We start from the raw sequence: 17,141 nt of genomic DNA on the forward strand, positions 1-17,141 counted from the left end.
GAGGACAGTCAACCCAATCGCCAAAAAAATGTTGGCATTGTATGTTTCTGCAAAGAGATTTGTTACATTTTCACATTATCAGGTAGCGAACCCACTGAAACTCTACGTTTAAACAACACTGTAATTAACTTGTGGTTAGGTTTAGGCACAATATCCACATGGTTATGGTTAGCAAAAGATCATGTTTTGCCTTAAAAATTTGAGGTCACAATCCCCGCTGGAAAAGCAGTGATGTCTAAGTAAAAAACACCTGCTTCTTGTGCCACAGTCCCGACAGGAAACGTGGCATTGTCTCATTGTTGTGATAAAATACCCATGCCTCAAACAGTGGTCTACAGCATGGCAGGCATCCCATGCTACTATCCTGGCAGGAAATGTGCCGTTGTCTGGGTAAATAAAAAACAAACAAAAACAAAAAAAAACAACACTTTTCATGCCACTAACCCAACAGGAAATGCAGCGATGACTCGGTAGAAAACAACAACTTTTGTGGCACTACCCATGCTGGAAAAACAGCGACAGGTCCCAAAAAACACCCATGTTTGGTTTTGTTGTTTGTTGATCTTGAACTGGTTCAGTTCAGACAGTTCACCAACCATTCCCTCCACTTCCTATACTACATCACTTTAGAAATGTTGATGTGATGCCGATGAAAAGTACAAATGTAATGTATATGTGATTTGCAGAAATGTACAATGTAAAATGTACAGTACTAATGTTGTCTTCTGGCAACTGGGCTGGGAGATGTAACTTACCGGGCAGAGCTTTACAACTGTCTACTACAGCATTATACCTGACTTTCTATGGTCATGCTGTAGCCCCATTTCTGTTTGTCCAACACATTCTCACTCCAAACTCGTCACATAGCCGTGTTTGGTCATGGAATTTCTACGTGGACATATGACAAGGTACCCTGGGTGTGTTGGTTGTTGAAGTCCTGGGACGCTGTGTCAACTTCAGTCTGTTACATGCATTGTCTGTTTTAAAAAATACACCTATTTCAGAGGAAATGTACAGTTTGCATACAGTCTCTTTCAAAATAAAACCACTATGTCACTTCAACACCGTGAATTGACATTTTTTTCCTTCAGCAACAAACGCGTGTGGTTAAGTCTGGCCAACGCACACACACAGTTGGGTTTAGGCAACAAAAGCAGGTAGTTGGGTTTAGAAAAATAACCCACAGGGTTTGGCTTTACAATCATATGGGAAGCAAACACCGGCCTCCCAGCTGAAAGTTGGTGGTTGTTGGACCCATCCACCACCCTTCCCACCCACCTGCTTACACAATAACGGCGACCGGCTGCATATCACGCTGATGTGAAAGGACAGCTTTTTTCATTGGTGTCTGATGCCAGAAGTCACGAACCAACCACTGGTTTTTGACAACTTTGGAGTGAGACCGGGTTGGTTTGCCCGCAAACTCTACAACATATATAACTGACTCCCATAGATAAGGTACATGGATATATGAGATAGAAGTAAGTACAATTTGTGTCAGACCTGACAGGCAGTCTGTTTCTGCGGCTTCTGTTCTTCAGACTCCTCTTCATCCTCACTGTCTGATTCAAATAGGTAATACTCTCCTGAGTGGAGCACTGTGAGCAGAAGAAACACATTACAATGTCTTATGAAGCTTATCTAAAGACAGATCATTTTTCATCCATCAACTGCTTGTCCTTGTTGTCATACCTGTAGCATGGTCCAACCATGGCTGGTACCACTTTTTCTTCCTGGAACTCTTCTTGTCTTTCTGGGTCTCTGTAAGGAAACAAGTGAAGGTTTGGATTGGAGGAAGTGCTGCACAGGACAAACCTGCTGCTGGTTCTGCTAATCTTAGAGCTTTAAAATCAGAAATGTAACCTGAGGGTGTGTGAGTAAAGGCCGTGGGATCATTACAATTAAATGGTTCACTTTTATTGAAGCATGAATGTGCCCAGCACATTTCATAACATATTGCCATATTGTTTCTACAGCACCTTTCCAAGTCAAAGTTGCAATGTGCCTTACAATGAAACAAAACAGACTGATATATCAGGGTTGTGAGTCTCTCAGCTTGCTTTGGAGTTCTTCTGCCAAACATTCATTCATGCAACTTTACGTAAACACAGACATGCATTAGCAGTAAAATGTATGAAGTGAGAAATTAAGTTTTCCGATCAGTTAAAGAAAAAATGATGGAAAAAATACAAAATGTAGCACAGGCAGAGGGCGACAAGAAGAAAATACATGAGTGTAATTTTATGAGCCTATGGTGTGATGAGTGTAAAATAATTAAACTTGACAAGTGATGCACGTCCTGCTGGGTTCAGTGTTGAGTGGTGCTGCATCTGCAGCCAAAAACAAGTGGGCAGGTCAAGAGACACGGCAGAGGTGGAACATGTGTTTACTGACTGTTACATTTTCTAACAGCTATTTTTCCAGTCAAGCAGTGAACTAGTGAGTCCTACCAGCAGTCTGACTCTCTTTGGAATCTTCACTTGTTTTGTGTCCTTCTTTGTACTTCTGCTGCTTTGAGCGAATCCTCTGCATCCTAAGAGAGGAGGACAGGAAATGGAAGAGCAGGGAGACAGAAGAACAGAACTTTAACTCTCTTTAGAGGCAAATTATAATATTTTCTGTGGGCTTATGTATATCTATGTTTTATACATCGACCTGGTGCCTACCATGGGATCCTGAGGTGACATCAAATCCACAAATTTAAGTGGTATTTTGTTTTGCAGCAGTGGACACAGAGTTATGAGCCATATTTAGATTATGTCTGAAGATTGACTTCAGACAGGATTTTGTGTAATATGCTAATAACACAAGATCTTACATTTATTATTCAAAGATTGAGTGGACATTTGGATGGCTTGGATGCTACAGAGGAAGTGTGTAAAAAAGTATAAAAGCATACATATCCAAACATAGGAAAAGGCCGCGCACCCATGAGCAACAGTAGACAATCAGAGCCATTTGAAAGCAATGTGAGATTAACCATTGATGTGTAGGCTTTGTTCTGCTTTGTCCTGCCCTACTGACTATCCAATTACACCATGAAACCAAAGCACCTTTAATATCACCAACCTCTGTAGATACAATTTACCAAATTAGAAGTCATTCTGGTGAAGTCTCTAGAAGTTTGTTAAAGTACAATGCCTGGAAATGGCAAAAAAAAAAAACAACTAAAAATTAAAAGTAAATTCAAAAGGGCTGACTTCCTGTTGGGTTTAGGGTGTGGCTCCAAGGGGCATTTTTTAAGTCTTAAGATGTTACATCTGTCTCCTCATTTTTATACCTCTAGGTTGAACATGGCCCAGGGGCTGCTTTGTTGAAATTTTGTGGGGATCTCAACCGAGCCATTTTATTCAACTAAAGCACAAAACCCATAAAATATCAAAATTTCTCTGTTTTGAGCACCCAGTGGCAGAAATAGAAATCAGCGCCTTTGCATCCAGATGATAAATACTTGGTGCCAAACAGAAGAACATGTGAAATGACAGCGTCATCCCGGTGCTAGAGAAAAAATTAGAGGATCACCAAAGTCAGTAGGATTCATCCCCTGGGGACCATGAGTATCTGTACAAAATTACAAAATGTAAAACAAATTAATCACAAAGAGGTGGATGGACCAAAAGACTGTCCCTAGCACAGGCGTTTCTAGCCCATTTTTGGGGGTGCTGAAGCACCCCTAAATTGAATCCCAGCACCCCTAAAATTTTGAGATTTTTTTTTTTTTTTTTTAACTGTATGTCCTTTTTTAACAAGCTAGAAAAGTGCCCCAAAAGTGGTTTGATCCATCCCATTGTTAGGTAGGAGTTAGCTGACGTTTTTTCTAGCTACGAAATGTTACAGGTGGTCAGTACCACTGTCCTCTGTTTGAATTGGAATGAGAGAAGCTAGCTGTTGTGTCATGTGCATGTGTTAATATTAAAGCCAAGGTGCTGCTGACTAGCTAATTGACTGGATGCCCATTAACATTATAACTCCTATTGCGTGTGTGTGTGTGTGTGTGTGTGTGTGTGTGTGCGCGTGCATGCGTGTGCGTGTGTACAGACAACCTCATCATGGATATAAGATTGTTTTGGGTTTTTTTTCAAAAAAAAAAAAAAGAGCCAGGTTCAGGTAAGATCAAATGGTCTATCTATCTAGAATGATGTTGTAAGTTGGATCAATGTATCAGTTTATCTCTTATTAGATTTAAAACACATTGTTTGGTTATTTGCCTTTTGGTTGACAGTACAAAGAGAGAGAGAGGAGCAGAGAGAGGACTTTATTTATTAGTATTCTTATTAGTATTTTTGGTATTTTTGGTACTCACTATAGGGGGCTGGTTTACTCCAGAAACATACATACTGTTTATGTGTATGTTGAGGAGCTGCTGTATCAAAATGAGTTGTCTTCCCCCAGAAATTAGGGTTACGATATGTTTCTTTTATGATTCCAATCCATTCCTCTTTTTCTGTGGCTCAGCATTTAAATAACCTTTATCAGATTTGATGGTTTAGTCACAGACTTTCCCAAAAAGTGTTGTGCTTTTCTTTCACAAATGTGGGAATGAAATTGCATTAAAATGTACAAAACAGTGAAATTTATCTTGCCTGGCCGGGCAGCTCTCTGGGTGCTCAGCACCCCTAAACCTCTGATCCTAGAATCGCCCCTGGTCCTTAGAGCCTTCCCCTGCTATCAGCCTGACAACTAAAGTTACAACCTTCTATTTTTTAGAATTTCATCATCCAGCTTTTGACTTGTTCTTTGATGCACCATTATAAAACCACTCTGAACACTTACGATCTCTTGAGCTGTGACAGAGATTTTTGCTCAGCTTGTTGGTGGAACTTAATGTTCTTCACGATGCTGGCTCTGAAGAGCTCAAACCCCCTGGAAGAAAGAAAAATGGCTGTCATTGCATTTATCAGCAAGTAACTTTTCAGAAAATCAGCAAAAGAACCTAAATGTGAATTTATGTGCTGAATCTGTTTCCGTTGCACTTATCTATTTATCTTGCATCGATACACAGACTTTTTCACCTCCCCCAAGCATATAAACTTTTTGCGATATTTCACCACTTTTTTCTGCATTTTTTCGCGTTTCCATTCAGATTTTCTTTTTAGCCCAAATCAAAAATGCTCATGAAAAGAGGCGAACGGGGAAAAAACAGATAAAGACACATTGAATCTACGTACTCTGATTCAATGTTGTTTAACAATAAAACATGAAAACTTTCAGGAGATAGAGGCACAGTAAATACAGTACAATATATGTCACCATATCTTGTTATATGAAAAGTTGTATTTCAGATCTGAGCTAACCCCATGCAGTGAAACAGACAATAGCATGTAATTGACACTCATCACAGTTTAGGGCCTCGCTGTGACCATGAGTGATGAGACTTTTCTCTCTCAGATTGTTTTATGTGAAGTATTTTTAAATAAATGTAATTATGTATAACAGAGATATATATTTCCTGTAATAATCTGGTGAGCCCTAGCATTGGAGCCACTGCATTAGCTCAGTTTACTGTGTCTCACCTGGAGGCCTGTTTGGCAGAAGCCTGCAGCTCTGCCATCACATGCAGGAAGTAGTAACTGAGGAAAACCCTCCGCTGCAGCAACAGAAAGAGAAAACAGATACTGTCCCAGATGATCCCGGCCTCTTCTACTGGGAGGCTGCACGTCTTGTCACTCACTGCTTTTGCTGACAGGAAAAAAAAACACATACACAAAATGAAATATACTAAGATAAAAGGCACTGTGCAGAACACAGCCATCTCTAACTGTCTCTGTCAGGTGTGACTCTGTGATAAACCTGTGAATGTAACGCTGTTACTCCAAAGACATGACTATAGATTTAAACAAAGACATCTAATATTGAAAGGTCCATTTACAAAATATTAGAAAAGGGGAATTTTCTTTTGTGTACTGTTTGATACCAAATTACTTGTCCTTCATAAATCAAACATCCCAAGATATACAGTATGAAACACTGCAATAATACATCACCTTTGCTCAGTTATATAGATACTAATTCTACTGTGTATATGGTCATTGCTGTGGTGATGTATTATTATTATTATTATTATTAAAACACTTACGGTCATAGTATCCTTTGACTGTGCAAACCAGGCTGAAGAGTTGAATGACCCAACAGAAGCCTTTCTGCATCTCAAACACAAACACACACGCCAGGATCTGAAAAACACACACAGAAATACACTCTTCAGTGTTTTACAGGTCAGGTCAGCATTTTGTCACTTGCATGCATGAGTGTAAATTTCTCTTCAAACAACATAACAATAGTTTTCCTTGACTTTATCAAGAGTAGTAATGGCACTACAGTAATTACTTATTGCTGGTGCATAGGCTCTGTAGCCACGCCAAAACCACTTAACACACAGCGCTGGCATTTAAGCAGCTTATTGTTGCTGCTTTAACATTGTACTCACTGTCAGATGCTGTCAGCATTTAAACCCTGTTATACAGTAGAATTATGACTTAAGTACTGTCTGATTGTCATAATTATAAATATAGCTTCAAAGAATGTCTTTTTAAATGCTTTGTTTCTATCACAACTGACTAAATAACTGCTGAGAAAAATCCCCACACCTTCTGCTCACATATTTGTGGTGCTGTGTGTTTACATTGTGCCGTCTGCACCATCAACACTTTTAAACAATATGAACTCCTGGAAATGTGCCTTTCCATTGGTTGAGCTAATGCCCTCATGCTTCCCTGTGACTGGCACAGCATGTTCAGAGCTATGGGATGAGTGACATGACTTTCTGAGAGTGTATTCATTAATCACCAGACCCTCCGATCTGCATTTAACTTCACTCAGCCCTTTAGCACTTACTGCTGCTGCACAAACATAAACCAGAGTAGGTGTCCTTGGAGAGGCCCACAAAGTGAAACAATATCTAATCTGTTAGAAAACATGCTGATGGCTGATGTTGTACTTTCCTGTAGCTGCCAAACATGTGTTACTATTATTGCAGTGACATATTTTTTGATTACCAAGACAAAAAGTCAGAGGAACCAAGATGCCCCCAAGATGCTGCAAACAAGCACCAAATGATGAGCTTTATACTTACTGATAACATATTTTTAGAGATAATGACTGCCACGTTGTAGATGATGAGACAGTCCCACATGACGAGGCGGGTCCTGGATGGTTTGACCAATAGCCTCGTCCCAAACAGCAGAAAAAAGAAGCAAGCCAGCAGGTAGCCCAGTCCAAACACAGAGATCCTTGTTGCCCCGGTGATGAAGACAACTGACAGCACAAACCAGAAGAGGTGACGAAAGACCAAAACTTTAGCCATGTCCAGGTAGCTCCTGCAGGAGGACAGGAAAAGACACACTTCATGTCCAAACATTACAGATTTTGTATATTTTTGCTACAGTGTTTAATGACTGAATTTATCTTCATCAAAAAGGGGTGTCTTTGTTAGATGTATGTTTTATAAGACAAATACTGGCATACAGTACATATCCTTATCAGACTTTTTTCCCTTCATGAACACTGAGTAGAGTCAAATGATCTGTCTCTGAAGCAGAGGAACTACAGTTCATACCAATGATGGCAGCAGACAAATAGCAGGTTCAGCAGTGGATGACTGATGAATAAAACAGACAGACTGACTGACTGATGGAAAGACACATGCTGTATTTACCTGCAGTTGATAAAGTTGGGTGCCGGGTTGAACAGTCGACCCTCCATTGGTTCAGGGTCGTCTGTGTTCTCTCCTGCCAGAACCATCCACTCCTCCGTGTGCTCACACTCAAACACCTTCCACTGCTGGGATGCACACATGAGCAGCACAAAGTCCGCTATGGATACACACAACGACACAAGACATCATCATCATCATCGCTATAATCGTTATCATCATCATCATCATCATCATCATCATCATCATCATCATCATAAGCCTGGAATACTGACTGCTGCCTCATTGCTTTATTTAGCCTAAATAACAGGTCATACAGTTACTAAGACTTTTCAAATGAATGCCAAGTCTGAGGGCATTGCAAGCAAAAACATCTAAAGCCTGGTCCCTTATAAAGGCTAACTAAACAAACATAGGGGGATTATTTACCTGTAACTGACCTGTACTATGGTGGCTCACATGTTCAGTTCAGCATCATGTACAATTCCACAGCACAACAGCAGTTATGTCATTCTCTTTATTTCTCTTTTTAACATGAATACTGTTCTCATTCACTGATTAATTCCAGTCACTTCTACTTTGTGTTCTTTTGTTCACTGTAAATCAACTGTCAGTGAAACTCAACACTTCCTACAGATGTATCACACAGAAAGTGAACCCAGACAGGGCAGATTTATGCTCTTTGAGCCACTGGAAGGCTTTAAATGCAAAACATCTGTGTACAAGATGCACTGACAGCAGCTTAATACCAATTGATAAATTGGCCAATTACAAGGGATTGAACTTCACCATTTCTATAAAAAGTGAGCGCAGAATCACAGTGTAAGACATGGTTGTTGTACTGATGGAATTAGTGGTGGGGAAAATATACACCACACTGAATGCATCAAGACAGGCATGTCCAAAGTTTGGTCCACTGACCAATTTTAAACAGCCGGCAGTTTGTCTTTCAAAATATACTATACCATATACTATATACTATATACTATACTGGCTCACTTTGCATTTTTTCTGTTCTCTTCACGATGGCAGGATAATCATACGCAGGCAGAAATAATGTGTTTTCACAGACAGATAGTAAACAAGCAAGCAAACAAGCCAGGTAGCAGATATGGCCACAGCAAAAAGTGTTAAGTTGACAGTTGAATAGCCTACTTTTTCACTGAAAGATGAAACAGTTACATTGCCTTATTTGTATGTGTTTTTTTTTAATCCATATGATTAGAGAAGCAGCTGCCCCAAGTATTTTCACATTATCTAATCTGGCCTCCATTCCAAAAAGTTTGGACACCCCTATATTAAGACAACAGTAAACACTGAGGGAGTGTTGAGTTTAAAAAGCAAACAACATCAAAATTAAAACATGAACAGATCACAAAAAACAGAGGCTTCTTACTAAAGTGTGATCAAACTAATCAAACGGGTAATTTGAGGAAATCTTTCTGTCACTATTTAGGACTTTGCAGAATACTTCATACTACATAGTGACAAGGTGACAGTTTGACAGAGTTTGATATGTTTTTCTGATACAGATAAACAAAATGACATCAATGGAGACACACACACGCATACACACAAACTGACCTATAAGATTTTTGGAGTTTGGCACAGTGTAGAAGTCGGGCAGAAAGATCCATTTAATGAGAGCTGAGTTCATCAGCACTGGAGTGTTCCACCGCCAGGGGTAGTCTACAGGACAACACAGGAGAGAGACAGGGAGGAAGGTAGAAGGAGGTTCTACAGGAGTGTAGTACTTACTGCTACTGCAGAAGTGAAATATTAGGGACATACTCTAAAGCAGGAGTCAGAAACCTTTATTATCAACAGAGACATTTTTGGCCAAAATAAAAAAAAAAAAAATCAGTCTGGAGCAGCAAGACATATTTAAGCTGTATATGTTCACATTATCAGCATTACTAACACATCTAAATGAACATCCATTAATATGTTTTACCACACGGTGGCTGTTCTGCAGTGGGCTATTTATGATTATTCAGTACTTTAACTTCACATCAATGCACTATTAAATTTTCTATTTTCCTCTGAGACTTTTAATTTTTTTGGATTTGGAATCTATTGCTAGATAAGCTGGGAGACTCAAGGCTGGACACCTCTGCCAATGTTTGGCAAAATTGAGAGGTAAAGGCACCAGGTCATAACATAAGACATATGACGCACATTTTAGTTGGTGGAGTCAATCTTTTGAATTGGTGTATAGGTTACACTACACACTTTTTTATATTTAGAGAATTTGAGAGGTGAAAATGTAAAGAAAAAAAAAAAGCAAATATTTATTTCTATATAATTTTTGGTTGAAGCCACAGGGAGTCACAGGAGAGGGGGTAAAGCTGCATACAGCTCTGCTTTGGAACTGAACCTCATAACTTTAGCTCTATAAACATACACACTCTGAGCAGAAACTAAACAATTCCTCTGCAGAAAAGGAGGCCATTCTATGACACGTTTTCACCTGTGAAAACTGCATCAGCGTAAGGCTGCTCCTCTTTTGAAAGACAGCAAATCCCAAAGTGTACAAAGAATGGACCAAAAGACAATGAGGTGAGATGTTACGACTATTCTGTCTCCATCATGTATGTAAGTGGGATCGTGAAAATATTTTAATATTAAGCAATCAAATACAACACCTCCACTAAATATGGCCTAAGAGGAACAGTGTGGAATGTCTTCCACCTCTTCTCCTGACACAATTTCAATTTTATTTATAAAGCCCAATATCACAAATAACAATTTGCCTCAGAGGGCTTTACAGCATACGACATCCCTCTGTCCTTTGGACCCTCACAGCGGATAAGGAAAAACTCCCCCCCAAAAAAACTTTTACGGGGAAAAAAATGGAAGAAACCTCAGGAAGAGCAACAATAATTGAAGATTACAGAGCCAAAATCCACAGGTACAAAAACTACAACAAGAAAAATATGCTGAGGGTGCTAGGTTAGACTCTACTGCATGTCAGGACTCACCTATACAGAGAGCAGGAGGTATGCCCACACACAGGAGATACTGGTAGATCATGAATATGGACAGAAACAGACAATATTTGGGCCAGATCTTGGCAATTTCTGCCCGCCGCCGCCTCACCAAGATGGCCACCAACCAACAGCCGTGGATTATCACCAAGAAGTTCATCCGCTGGCCAATCACATTCACCGTCATCAGGAAGCAGATCTTTAAAAAAAGAAATATATGTGTTTGGTAAAAAAAATAAAATTAAGAGTAACTCACATTAATGTGTCATGAATTACATCTAAAAATACTGCAATAGAAAACTCATTTTATATCAGTTCTCTTGTTAATTTTTTTTCCCGTAATTTAGTATCTCTTAAATTTCCTGTTTAGTGATGACGTGATCTCTCCCAGCTACCTCTAATCCAAACTTGTAGAAGGTGTAGTTGAGCAGGTACTTGAAGCAGGGGATGAGGCCCTTGTCCAGCGTGTCCCTGGTGGCAGCGGGGAACAGAGCAGGGATGGTGGGGGGAGATCGTTGGAGCTGACGGTAGTGGTGAGCCTGGTGACGATACACTGTTGCCTCAAACACCAACAACATCAGCACCATTAAATGGTCCTGTAAAAAAAAAAAAAAAAGCAGGACACTCATTCAATTATGAGTCTTTATTATACATAAAGGCTGGATGTGTAGCCTTATTAATGAACTGTGTCTGTGGCACTTAACTATAGTGTAGATTTTTTCAGTTTTTTTTAGAAGGTTTGCTTCACCCAGATAACAAAATAAGTTTTGATGGTATCTAGGACCTCACTCTAAAAAAGGTGTATCTCTGCAGCAATTTTTATTATTTGTCGGACACTTAGAATAACAATCGAAATCTGTCATTCCAAAAACAAGCACATTTACTGGATGTAAATTGACAATGCACACTTGCCCCAGGTGGTAAGATTGAAGCCTGTTTCGCTGCTGCCAGCTGCAATGGTCTCACTAAAAACTGGACCATTTCCAAAAACTACTGTTTTATTGAAGCATATATTGAATCTACCTTGCTGTATCCCAGTACTGTGGCATCTTTCCTGATGCCAAACCATTTGGCTGGATCCACTCGATTCTTATACAGAGAGGAGTTCTTCATCTCTTCTGGCAGCAGGTTGGTTTCATTTGTTAGAGGCTGTGAGGAAAAGATGAGAGAAACTAAATCATAAGCAGGACAATCAACACCTTATAACTCCAGCTCCCACTGGGTCACATCAGCATCCTGTCAGGTCAAGTTACTCTACAGCACCAGTTGTCCCAGCTACATGGGGAAAAACAAGGGAGAGAGAGAAGAGTATTCAGGGTTGATGATGGCCATGATGCTGACAGAGCACTGCTGCCTCCTCAGGTCTCTTTTCTTTTTTATTTTAACATATCTAGTTCAGAGTTGCACTGTGATAGTCTGGCAACCCAGAAAAGAATAAGCAGTTACAGATAATAATGGATGGATAGCTCAGAGTTGTAACCTTGGACATAGAAACAGTGTGTAACTCATGCCCTTGGGAATTGATGCCTTAAAAAGGCTAAGCAATGCTGCAGTCTTTGCAGTACTCATCTAATCATCAGACATGACAGTGTGAAAAATTATAATAAAATATCTATGTGAGGCTTATAGATATCTTACGACTTGGTGTTGACCACTACCAGTGACACAAAAACTCCGACGCTGAGAGTTCTGGATTTCAGATCTGACTTGACTGCCTAAACTCAGACTTACATTTCCCAGTGCTCAGCAACAGTAGATGTTGCAACAGGCAAGCATAATACACTGCTGTTGCAAAGGCCAAATGCACCCAATAATGTAATAATTTCTTTAAAGTTTAATAAAATTTGCACTTAACCTAATCAAAAATCTAATAGCTCCCAATAATTTCAAACATCAATGAAACAATAATAATAATAAACAAAGATAATATTTGTGGTATAGGCTATTGCAGTTCTGCACCAGTAGGTGGCATAACTGAATAAACTGCAATAGCCTATTCCATAACTGTTCTTTTTAAATTCAGCCTTATTGTCTTGACAGGCGCTCAGCAGTTCCTTCATTTTCCTGTGCTTGCCAAAACAGCTAGGCTGTGTGCTCAGTACCATTCTCAATGCAAAGTGATGCTAACGCTGCCTTATCAGGAAATAAATCACCAGGGGTGAAAAAAGTACCCAGAAGTTATCTAGAATTCATGGACCATGCTGGTACTCCACCTCACAAACCACAGGACTCATGGTGCCAGACACCACAGGACAGCCCTAGAGGTCCTGTGTCCATACCTCAACAGGCCAGATCCCCACTGTGGAGTGGACTTGGCTCTGATCTGAGGAGGCATGGACACAGGACCTCTGGGGTACCGGCAATTCTCATAGATGCTTGATCAGATTGTGATCTGTGGAAATTTGAGGCCAGATTGTCGCCTTGAGCTCTTTGTCACATTCCTCTGGCCATTCCTGAACAGTTTTTGCAGTGTGGCATGGTGCATTGTTCAGCTGGGGGGTCACTGCCATCAGTGAGTGCCATCGCCATGAAGGGGTGTATTCAGTCTCTAACAGTGTTTAGGTGGGTGGTGTGTGTCAAGTGGCATCCACATGAACGGCAGAACCGAAAGTTTCCCACCAGAACATTGCATCGTAATAAGATGAACAATGTTATTCACTTCACCTGTCAGTGGTTTTCATGATTTGGTTGACTGGTATATATCTATCTATTTTCCCTTCATCCTCCAGGACTGCATGTTGGTATTAATGACTGATTGAAATATAACATTGTGCTTGTTGAAACAGATATAGTTGATGCAGAATGTGTGTCCATGTGTGTCTTACCAGGGTACAGTTACTGGAGTACTCATCAGGGTTGACAACACTGAGCTGGTACAGCATCTTACACACGATGATGACACACACCCAGACTGTAGACAGACAGGAAGCCATGGGTCTAAAGCGACCGTAGGGCATGGCCAGAGACCACAGTACCACCAGGACCAGGTTCATCACAGATGGCTACAGACAAACACAGACACATTTACGTCATATGCAGCTATTCAAAAATGAACATGTTTTAGAACTTTATGTCAGGTATCATATATGTGCAGTATTATATTTGCTGTACAGTGTTTTCTTTGTCACACCCCCCTTTACAAGCACACCCAGTCCCCCTGCCTTTACCTCTTGGAGCGAAACCCACACAGAGAAGAAGGCCACCATCTTGAGGATGTGGAGCTCCAGAAGCCTCCAGAGAAACACTTGGATTTTGGTGAGAATGTCAGAGAACCTTCTAGACAGGACCAGTAACCTGTCCATCACCAGACCCCACTTACTGGGCACCAACTCCACTGAGTAAGAGAAGAGACAGGACAGATGGACAAAGAGAGGACAAAGGGGATATGGGAGGAGCAGAAAAACAGATCAGTCAGTAAGAGTTTTAAAAACATTTGTGTTACATGAATTTATGTAAGTGTACTCACTTGGAAAACCAAACCCTTAAAAGTCCATAAATAGAGAAGTCATTTTACAAGAAAAAACTATTAATACTAATTTGTGTGTCAATAAACATTTCCATTGTGAAAATGTGTCTCTAATATAAAGTGCCATTTTTGTTCCTTCACCTTCATCTTCAGACTCCTCATCAATGTTAGTCCCCAGGTCTTCCTCTTCAAAGTTCGTTTCCACATCACCAGAACCAGTTGGCTCAGACTGCTCACTGCTCTTCTTCCTGGAGGCAAATTGTCTCATTAGTTCTTGCAAAAAGAAAAATGTAGAATTCCTCAGTGACATATGATGATGGGAAACACCACCAGCAGAAGCAAAGTTTGAATATAGATATTCATCTGTGGCTAAAAGCACAAAAATGGTGGCCAAATTCCAGTCTAACATACAGTATTGGTCATGAAAGAAGAAATGTGATTTATGTTATAAGACTGGACCAATCTATTAAATATCCCAGACTTTCTTTTATGATTGGATACATTTTCTTTAAAATTAACAAATCACAGAGCTAAATAAAATATCTTAGTGCATCCCCTTGGATAATTAACTGCCAAATTATTTCTATCATAAAAATCAGTGCAAAATTAAAATATTTTCCAAAAATTCCAATATCATGATAAAATGATGAATAATCATGCGACCTCTATCTACCAAATTAATTTCACAATGATCAGGTAAATATTACCTGAAAATACAGCACCTGTTTAGGGCATAGAACCTTTCTTGAGAACCTTCAATGATTCCCCTGAAGTTAAAGGGACACCTCACTCCCAAATTAGAAAATATATGTTTTTCCTCTTACCTGTTACTCTATTTATCAATCTAGACTGTTTTGGTGTGAGCTCTATTTTAGATATCGGCTGTAGAGATGTCTGACTTCTCTCCAATGTAATGGAACCAGTGTTGGGGGTAATGCATTATAAAAGTAACGCGGTACAAAAGTAACGTCTTACAGTAATATATTACGCTTTAGCAGTAGTGAACTTATAAAACACATTTCCAACAGGATTACGGGTAGTATTATTACATTTACAATGTCATGTAATGCGTCACCACCTGAAATAAATTATGTATTGTTTTCATTTTTCATTCATCCACACTGATCCACACTGCTCCACTTCCACCCATGCGCTGACAGAAAAAAACATCCCCAAGGGTTGTTGTGTTGTCATGTCATTCACCATAAGCTACCTTACAGAAGGGTAACTGTGATCGTGTGCATTATCATGTCCAGTGTGTCATCGTATCCCATTCTATTTTTGCGTCCTAAGACTGTTTTTTTGTGCTCATCATAGCAACTTAATCGCATGCCATTTTGTTTGTTGTACTAACCTTAACATTTGTTTATTGTGTTTCATACTGCATCATAGGCCCACATATATTTATCCATATCTCATAATTTACAGACTTTGATCCTCTGCCTGACCCTCACTGCTTCCAAGGCTATTCATATAGTTTAAAAGGTCTAGGCTATTTAATTGTTCTATATTATCACACTATTATTAATATAAGCAGGAGATTTTAATACAAAGTTGTAACCACTGTATGTGAATGCATGAATGGGTCAGACAAGCAGAGAGTAATATTGTCAAATAACTTATTACTTTCAAGTGAAGGTAACTAGTAATATGTATTGTATTACATTTTTAGAGTAACTTGCCCAACACTATTTGGAACCTGAGTAGCAATATCTCTTTTCAGAAATCATCATCTCACGTTGCTCAGTAGTTTCATATAGGAACAACTTTATTTTACCGAACTACACCCGCCAACCATATCCCTGTGCAGAAGGCAGCACTTTGAGCACCACAAGCTGAGTGCCTTTAGTTCCATTACATTGGAGAGAGGGCAGACGTCTCTGGAGCTGACATCTCCAACACTGCCACTCAAACCAAAACAATCTAGACTGATAAACAGTACTACATGGTAAAAGGAAAAATATGTATTTTTGATTTTGAGGTGAAGTGTCCCTTTAAACTAACAAATCATAGTAATGTAGTGGTCAGTTCTGTATGTTCTACACTCCATGGTGCTTAAATTATGTCTTGTTACACTAGAAAGTAAAAACAGCTTTAAACATGTTTCTAGGTAATCATCATCAGGTGTTTGCAGGTTGAATCACTCGTTCCATATATTTTAAATGTTTTTTTAATGACTTGGAGAAACTGTGACTGAACTGTGCAGCTTCATTAGCTGTTCTTTTGACATCTCTGCATTTCCCTCTTCTCTTTCCCTACACGGAGCACTATGTACAGCATCTGTTCATTTATCTCTAAAACAAATTCTTTACAGTATTTTTTCTTCTTCTTGAAGAGGTTATGATAGTTTTGATGACTCATCTTGAACAGAGGGGCTAATTCAGAAATTTGTCATGTCAAGTGTGATTTGCAGTGACCAGTTAACCCCGCACATGATGTAAAACTGAACTGAGATGTTAGCTTGTGAGTTAAAGAGGGTAGCAGAGTTATACCATAAAAGGAGCTTTGTGTTTGGATTTTGCTGGCAAAAACTATATTTACATTCCAAAGAATGTGGACAAGGTCTAATTTATTAATTTCTCCTTTGTCCTCCTCCTGGTCTAATAATGCAGATGTCCAAAAGTCCTCTATGCTCCATATCTCTCTGCAGGTTTAAATACCTTCTCATGATTAATCCCACCCAGATATTCACTTCCACTTCAAAGGTCACATGCCAGAAAACACAGTTAAGACACTCATACTTTAATTTCTAACCTAATAGCTGGAGAAAATGTTGGCACTGTACACTTCAGCGAACCACAGATATGTGTTATATTTGTACATCATTATGTAGAAGATATGCTGAAACTTTACAGTTCAGCAACGCTGTGGTTAATGTGTGGTTAAGTTTAGGCACAAAACCCACTTGGTTACTGAAAAAAACAGCTTTGTCTTGATAACAAAACAACCACTTTTCATGACACTATCCCCACTGGAAAAACAGCAATGGGTCTTTTAAAAAAAACACCAATGTTTTGGGTCTAAAAAAAACACTGGA

General features: G+C 39.5%; 1 protein-coding gene across 2 annotated transcripts in view; it reads right to left on the minus strand.

The window, feature by feature from the left end:
- piezo1 (piezo type mechanosensitive ion channel component 1 (Er blood group)) overlaps window positions 1-17,141 on the minus strand; it is a 120,476-nt gene that overhangs the window by 25,857 nt on the left and 77,478 nt on the right. For both annotated transcript variants that reach the window (XM_033612916.2, XM_033612915.2), the window contains exons 17-31: window positions 14,246-14,352; window positions 13,806-13,972; window positions 13,464-13,640; window positions 11,662-11,787; window positions 11,034-11,234; window positions 10,633-10,837; window positions 9,236-9,340; window positions 7,655-7,811; window positions 7,073-7,316; window positions 6,077-6,173; window positions 5,514-5,679; window positions 4,774-4,863; window positions 2,451-2,533; window positions 1,693-1,761; window positions 1,504-1,598 (exon numbers count right to left, since the gene is read on the minus strand). In XM_033612916.2, the coding sequence (XP_033468807.2) occupies window positions 1,504-1,598; window positions 1,693-1,761; window positions 2,451-2,533; window positions 4,774-4,863; window positions 5,514-5,679; window positions 6,077-6,173; window positions 7,073-7,316; window positions 7,655-7,811; window positions 9,236-9,340; window positions 10,633-10,837; window positions 11,034-11,234; window positions 11,662-11,787; window positions 13,464-13,640; window positions 13,806-13,972; window positions 14,246-14,352 (2,089 nt within the window). The remainder of the gene's footprint in view (window positions 1-1,503; window positions 1,599-1,692; window positions 1,762-2,450; window positions 2,534-4,773; window positions 4,864-5,513; window positions 5,680-6,076; window positions 6,174-7,072; window positions 7,317-7,654; window positions 7,812-9,235; window positions 9,341-10,632; window positions 10,838-11,033; window positions 11,235-11,661; window positions 11,788-13,463; window positions 13,641-13,805; window positions 13,973-14,245; window positions 14,353-17,141) is intronic.

This window comes from Epinephelus lanceolatus, chromosome 17, assembly GCF_041903045.1.
Source record: "Epinephelus lanceolatus isolate andai-2023 chromosome 17, ASM4190304v1, whole genome shotgun sequence".
NCBI lineage: Eukaryota > Metazoa > Chordata > Actinopteri > Perciformes > Serranidae > Epinephelus > Epinephelus lanceolatus.